The 7,950-nt window shown below is 42.5% G+C and overlaps 1 protein-coding gene across 2 annotated transcripts in view; it reads right to left on the bottom strand.

Annotated features, from left to right (window-relative positions):
- Positions 1-5,736: 5,736 nt before the first annotated feature.
- STARD4 (StAR related lipid transfer domain containing 4) overlaps positions 5,737-7,950 on the bottom strand; it is a 15,385-nt gene continuing 13,171 nt past the window's right edge. For both annotated transcript variants that reach the window (XM_006161105.3, XM_027765403.1), the window contains 2 exons: positions 7,832-7,946; positions 5,737-6,916 (listed from right to left, as the gene is read on the bottom strand). In XM_006161105.3, coding sequence (XP_006161167.1) covers positions 6,687-6,916; positions 7,832-7,946 — 345 coding nt within the window. In that variant the 3' untranslated portion in view covers positions 5,737-6,686. The remainder of the gene's footprint in view (positions 6,917-7,831; positions 7,947-7,950) is intronic.

Genomic DNA, 7,950 nt, shown 5'->3' with positions numbered 1-7,950 from the left:
TGCGTGCCCAAGATCCCGAGAGGAGAATGGAGGAGAAGGGATTGCGGCGTGACCATCCCCCCTGGGGGGTGATTTCTCGCTTTCTGTCTCTGTCTGGCGATCGCATGCGCCCTATAGCGAAAACCTCTCCCCCACCCCCCCAAAAAAAACAAAAACAGGTGCTCTATAGTTAATATCACCAAACAAAACAAAGGCTCCTAACAAAGAATAAAACCTATCTTGGTACGCACACCCTGTTCCCTGCGTTTCCAGAACACGGCACCCCAGTAATCACTTGCACGGCTGATAAGTGTGGACTCACCCTCCCTTAGCTCCTGGTTACTGGACCCTTTGCCCCAGAGGAATAGAAGCATGACAGTAACACCAACATGTTAGATGAACACAGTGGGGCAGGGCCATCGCCTCACTGCCTCGGTCAGGCTAACCGTGTAGCATACCACGCAGGAAGGGCCCAGAATATTCCTGAACACAGTGAATGTTTACACTCCCATTTCTGTCTTGGGAAATGACCACTTCCTTACATGACAGTGAAAGCCTTACACATCTCCCCGTGGTCCAGTGAGATACTGAAGTTGTCTGTCCGAAGAGCCATCACCCACCCCCTTGAGACTAGAACCCTGACACTCGCTTCTCCAGCCACCTTTGCAGTCAGGGGTAGTTAGGTGACCTAGACTCCCAGGAAGAAAAGCTAGTGGAGGCTTTGAGGAAGGCGTCTGTGTCCCTGGAGACATGAATAGTGCCAGGCCTTCCTGCTGCTTCTGCACGTATCCCTTAGGACTAGTTGGGGTCCGTGTCACCGTGAGGGAAGGATCAGGATGACCAGAAACGCTGGCCCTGACATCACTGCACTGAGAAACATTAATGTTAGCTGTGTCCAGACTGTTAGTCCTCCCGGGCTGCTGTAGCAGCTTCATAGAACTGGGCGGCTGATGACCGACAGGAATGTATTTCTGACACGTCTGGAGAAGCCCAAGATGACGGCACACGCAGAGCCGGTGTGGACGAGAACCGGCTTTCTCAGAGTACCTTCGCTGAGTCCTCTGTGGTACAAGGTGGGAGTCCGCCCTGGGCTTCTGTCAAGGCACTGACCACATTCACAAAGGTGACCCCCTCACCTCCCGAAGGCCTCATATCCTAAAACCAGCACTTTGAGGGTTAGAGTTTCAACTTAAAAATCGGGGGAGGACACAAATACTCAGGCCATAGCATCGTTTACTTTATTAAATAGGAAAATAACTCCCTGTTTAAGCTACTTCGTAGTTGTACCCCTGTTACATACTCACCACACCTGTCTTCTCAGACATCATGGGTGTTCTAGTAATTATTTGCAGCTTTTCTCCAAAAGGAACTGTCCCAACTCCTAACCAAGGTAACACAAGTACTCGAACATGTGCACGCTAAACCCCATACCTGCGTCACTGGAGGAGGAGAGCATTCGCCTCCCGCCCCGGCTCCGAACCAGCACACACAGGGTCGGCAGCGCTGTGGCTGATGCGTCCGATGCTGCGGTGCGGTCAGCACGTGTGTCGTCACCCTTACCTCCCAGGTTTACATTTCTCTTTTGTAAGTCTTCAGAAAGTTAAATTAAAGTCAGATGTGTGAAATTAAACATTTAGTCAGGGCTTAAGGCTAAAACAACTTCACAGTATCAATGATCAAATGCAAGAGTGTCTAGAAATTTTTATTGATATTTCATAGCAATTTAAAAATAAATACACATTTTATTTATACTCACACATGCTCTTATTAGTTTAATAAATATGCTAGCTTTATATATTGGTTCATAAAGTAATTACGAACTTCTTAAAAAATAAAATCTACATATAGTATAGCTTTTATTGAAATGAAAGGAGGATTTTTTTATCTATACATGTAAAATCTCTGAAAGTATGACAATAATGAAGAAATAACAATTCCAACTCCCTGTGCTCTGGCATAAAGCTAATGTTTCTCTGCACTCAGGTCCCGTCATCCCGTCTAGAGTTAAGTGAGACCCGCGGTAGCCGGGCGCAGCGGCACGTGCCTGTGGTTCCGGCTCTCAGGGCTGCTCTGAGCTCCAGTGGGGCCTGCAGCATGGCAGAACCCTCCCTCTACGGGCCGTGGGGGACGCGGGAACACTGGACGAGTAACTGCACCCCACAGGCTCTACTGACCTGGGTGGGTCCCCCGGCTTCTCTGGGTTCTACTGTTTACTTACAGGGTTGGGGTAACTATGGAATTCACTTAATTAAAAGAAACTGGATTCTAAGATCTGATTCTAAACAGTGCTAGTATGATCTTTAGTAAACAGACATGTTTTATCCACATGAAAGGGAATTTCTCAGGACTACAGTCTGAGAGACAGGGGCTTAAACTGAGCAGTGTCTTCCCAAATCTTCTCCAGAGTTTTTAGCTTGAGATACCAATTTAATTCAACCTGAGTGGTGATAAAATATACTTAAATTACAAAAGAAAAATGGAGAGTAAGAAAGAGAAAAATTCTACTAGCTGGGAGATGTCACAATATGCAAACTCTACAATTTCTAATATATTCACCCTCAACCAACACTGAAATTATGAGATTTTTAACATTGATAATCTAATCATCTAGCAGTTTATATTACCAAAATTGCAGAACACTATATTTTTATAATTATCTTTCTGAGTACTGTTATAAACTTCAAGGGGGTAATCAAGAGTTATCGATACAAACCAGCACATCTTGAAAGTTTCACTTATTATAAATTATTTTTTCTATTCTGAAACTAATTGCCTCAAAAAAATAGGTACCAGGCACTGAAAACAGTACTATGGCAAATATTCCTTTATATATACAAGTTTCTAATATATCTAGCTACAAGCTACAGAAAATAATCAACCCTATAACAAAGCAGATAATATTGCTTAGCTTCATCAACTACTCTAGCAGAGGTTAATTATCTTTAAAGGAAAATATTTCTTGGCAATAATTTTCACTTTATTGACAACTAATAACTTATTTCTAAAATACAAACATCCTATTTAGCAAGCATTGGGGGCTCTGAAGACTAGGAAAGACTGCTATTTAAAAGAGCAAAGTCTATGAAATGATCGACTTCGTCTTACAGCAAGACACACTAACACGGACTGTGGAACTGTGCTCTTCAATACAGTGGCCTCTGGTCTCAGTGGCCAATGTGCACTTCCAACGTGGTGAGTCCAAATTTGTAAAATCCACACCCAATTTTTAAAAATTAATACCAAAGAAAAATATAAAGCTATTATATTTTTTACATCGATTACATGTAGAAATGGCAGTATTTTGGATACAAAGAGCTAAATAAAATATATTATTACAATTAATTTCAGTTGTTTATTTTTACTATTTTGTTTTGTTTTTTTTTTTGCTATAGTGCGGGCACGCTTGTCAGAAAGACAGAGAGAGAGAGACAGAAAGTGAGAAATCACCCCCCAGGGGGATGGCCATGCCACAATTCCTTCTCCTCCATTCTCCTCTCGGGATCTTGGGCACGCACGCACACGAGCCCGGCGTGTTTTAAGCCACCGGGTCTGGGACTCGAACCGTGGTCGACTACATAGGAGCCCAGCAACATAGCCATCAAGCCAACTGCTGGTCCCTATTTTCACTCTTTTAAATGACATACATGGCTGACCTATTTCTACCCTACCGCATGGCTACAGAAGCAGCAGGCTCAATCCTGTTAGTAATCCCAACCCACACAGCTAGAGTTGTCTCATCATGGTATGAGATCACGTCCATACACTATGACCAAGTTCCTGAGCTTAGAGACATGCACACCTCTACTCTTAGAGACAAGAGGAGGCCAGCGGGCGGTGTAACGGCTGAGGTGCTGGACTCGCACATGGCTGACCGAGGCTCCAGTGCCAGACCCAGCAGCTTTAATACCAGAATGGGTGAGTGTACACACGTGCCCAAAATCCTGAGGCGAATGGAGAAGGGACTGCGGTGGGGCCATCCTCCCCAGGGAATAATTTCTCACTTTCCCTCTCAGTCAAGCACATATACCCTATGGCAAAAACCTTTAAAAACAGCAAACAATATCATCTTTTCCTCATCTTCTTTATGCTGGCAACTATGAAGAGCTTTGGTTAGATAGGAGTCTATAGAGAGACAAGAGGACTTTTGGGGTGATGGAAATGTTCTAAATTGGTTTATGGTCATGGCTGCATCATCTAAGTGAATTATTAAAATAAAATCATTGAATTATACAATTAAAATGAGTATACTGTATTTTATGTACAATATACTTCAATAAAGCTTTTTTTTTTTTTTAAAGTAATCAGCTAGAGCCCAGAAGATCTGAAGTGCCACCTAGAAGTTATACATAAATTCCAGGTGTTCAAATGTAATTTTAAGTCTATCATATGACTTAGCATTGCAGTGAAAATTTTCCCACAACGGTCATTTCACCTGCAGTGGGTCCACGTCCAAGAGTGAATTCTTTGATTTCTTATTGCAGGTTTTCTGTCGATGAGGACAGAGGGACCGCTGGAGGAGGAGAGTGTGCAGCAGATCTGTCTCCAGGGCCAGCGGGCTCAGGCAATAAGCCCTTACCATAATGTACAGTCTTGTTGGAAATCCCTACCCAGGCTGCATGCTTGCTATTCCACTATCCTCAACAGAATAATGGAACCTAAGAGACTTCCTACTCTATGCTAATAAAAAACGTGAAAGAAAGCAGATGAAGTAAAAACTATCATTTAACCACTTCCATGGAAACTGAAAACTCAGCTGCTAAGTTTTCTTTCTCTATTGAAGAAGTAGCAGATAAATCCAGCAATTCAAGCTGTTATCAATTCAGCAAAAGATACCGGTGATTAGTGAACTTCAATGAAGAATACAGACTCCTAGGGGCCAGCGGGTGGCATAGTGGTTAAGGCACTGCACTCCCACATGGCCCACTATGGTTCAAGTTCTGGACCTGTTCTGGACCTGGCGGTCTGAGATTCATGCCAGGCACATGTGCATATATGTCCAAAATTCCAAGAGGAGAATGAAGGAGAAAGGACTACATCCCCCCAGGGGATGATTTTATGCATTCTTGCTTTTTGTCTGTCTCTCGGGCAAGTACCCACGCCCTATAGCAAAAATTTTAAATGTAAAAAAAAAAAAAAGAAAACAATCATTGTGAAATGCTGTCTAATCCTGAAACAAATTGCCAGAACCTCTATGGTGGTGCCTTTTTTTTTTTTTTTTTTTTTAAATATGATCATTTCCAATAGGAAAAAAATCAAAACAAAAATCAGCTTCAGTTTTTCCATTTTGTCAAAATGTGTGTGATAGGGGAACCAGCAGTTAGCGTAATGGCTATGTCGCTGGATTCCCACATAGTTGACCGCGGTTCGTGTCCTGGACCCGGTGGCTTAAAACTCACGCCGGGCGCGTGTGCGTGCGTGCCCAAGATCCCGAGAGGAGAATGGAGGAGAAGGGATTGCGGTGTGACCATCCCCCCTGGGGGGTGATTTCTCGCTTTCTGTCTCTATGTCTCTCTCTGTCTGTCTGGCGAGCGCACGCGCCCTACAGTGAAAATCTCTCCAAAAAAAAAAAAAAAAAAAATGTGTGTGATGAGCTATGACTCTTACTTTCTTTGCTTAGGAAAGCACGGTAAAGTGAAACACATCAGCCTTCAAGTGCTGACGAAGGAAGCACAGGATCAAGGAGCTCCATTATGGTCCATTCCAGGTCATCAAGCAGCAACCGTGCACTCGGGGAAATCCAACAATGCACGGTTACAGTTTCAGACTGACGTTGCTTCAAAACAGAAATTTAAAGGCAGTCTGTGATGCTTTATGATTCAGTCACACTTCCAAAACTGAACCACGTACAGAGCATTTTTTAACGTGACTTTCTAGAAAGGTGGCCCTACTGATAATCACAGGACATGACCAGCGCTCCACACACCCAGGATCCTGCTCCATCCATGTGGTGTCCCCAGAGCACATCTGGCCGCTGTCTGTACTGTTGCAGTCATGCGAACATCTTTTTAGGATTCCCAAAATAAATGCACAGGAAGACACAGATGTGTTTTTAAAGATACCCAGAAAAGAATGCTATCTAGAGATCGAAACTAAACTGCCTTTGAATTGTACCTGTGGTTATTATGATATTTATTCTTCTGCCATTTTCGGTCTTTTCAATGCTTAAAAGTAGTATAAGTCAACTGACAATGAAGCTAATATTTATAAAATATAGAGAAGGATCTTTTGCATCTGTCTAAAATATCAGCAAACTTGTAACAACACACCAAAAGTAAAGCACTAACATTTAACTTAAAAATGAAAATTTCATAAGATATTCGTAAAGCTCTGAAATAGGTGGTTTTAACCAAACAGCATAAATCTTGTGCTTTGTCTAATTTCCAAGCAGCCAACATTTTCATCCTCTCAATTTCTTAAGAGTTTGGGTCAAAGCACTTTACTTCTTCAGGATTTCTGTTTTACTCTCTATCCCTAGACTCGGTGCCATACCAAACGCAGTGCGAGCATCTATTTAAGAAAAAATTAAAATGCCATCTCATAGCTACTTACGTTAGGAATAAAACATAAAGCTATACTACTAAATCAGAAGGAAAATCTCAGATTTTTCTACAGGCTCTGCAGGAGAGAGGAATGGACCATTTTTACAGGCCTCCCAGCCAGAGAGAGGAGTGGATTAAGGGGATCACAGCACTGGAAGTCTGACAGTATCATGCCTTGTGTAAGGCCTTCCGTAAATCACCGTAGAAGTTGGTCAAAGTGCTGGCCATGGCTGTGTCCACTGCTGACTGAGGAATCATCCCACGCAGATCTGTCTGAATATAGCCGGTCAAAAGGCTCTGGCTTGGATGGTCTTTAAGTGGAACACAGAACCAGCCACAGGGATGGTTATACCCACGAACAAATTCTGGTCTCTTTTCACTCCAGTCAAGACTTATCCCTACAAGGAAATTAAAAAACAAACAAAAAACATGTGACTTAATAGTAATGACTGTCATTTGACTAAAATGCTCATTAAAAAGTATTACCAAATTTTTTGTTTAAATATTTTTCTTATACATAAAGATAAAAAAAACTTAAGGCCCAAAAGTAAGCACAGCAGAATGAAAAAGCTAATTGCCAAGGAGAATTCCCACAGATGGCCGGTAGATAGGTAATGGGAGATTTGAAACCCTTCAGAAAAGATGACTTCGTGTCACCGTGGTAACTCCTTGGACATCACAGCCCTTAGGTGTAGCGGCCAGGCCTCCAGGTAGCAATAATCAAACCTCTGGTCCACTGCTATTTCCCACAGCGCCGCCATGTGGAATCTTGGTACTGCTAGTTGTTCAGATAAGCAAGGAGGTAAACGCCACAGTGCCAACTCAAGGACACGGCAGACACAGCGCACAGACTGTAGATCGGGTGTAAAACGTACGCCACGCACAGACGTACCCCAGGCGTGTTTGGGGAAACAGGAGTGTTCCTGTGGCCGTGTCTCTGATCTCACAAAATACCACACGGCTCCAGAAAAAATATTCCACACACACCAAGTCTATTTTTCATATATGACACGGAACTGTTTTCTGAGAAGTAAATCTATTTACTTCTTAAAGGCAGTCATATGATCTGTACTTACCACATATGACCTAGAGAACAAGGAACAAAAATTTACCAGAAAAATTTCAAAACACTCCTTTATATTGTTATTTTGCTGCCTATGGTTCAGTATTTGAAAAAAACAAACAAACAAAAAAAACAACTTAATGCTTACAAAGTAACTGCAAAGACTGAAAATATATCTCACAAAGAAACGTCCAGTCTAGGAAATGAAAATATTTAATCCAAAATGGAAGTGTAAGATTAAGACTATTACCACAGGATAAAAGCCCTTCTTCATAGCCCACGGTGTAGGAGAAATCAACAAACTCTCTCGGAGAAATTATATTCCAAAGCTGACCAGCAGTAGTGTAACGCATGACACAGCAATTCTGA

Source organism: Tupaia chinensis, unplaced genomic scaffold (genome assembly GCF_000334495.1).
Source record: "Tupaia chinensis unplaced genomic scaffold, TupChi_1.0 Scaffold138235_1, whole genome shotgun sequence".
Lineage (NCBI taxonomy): Eukaryota > Metazoa > Chordata > Mammalia > Scandentia > Tupaiidae > Tupaia > Tupaia belangeri.
Note: the sequence above shows the minus strand (reverse complement) of the source record. Positions and strands in the feature narration are given on the sequence as shown.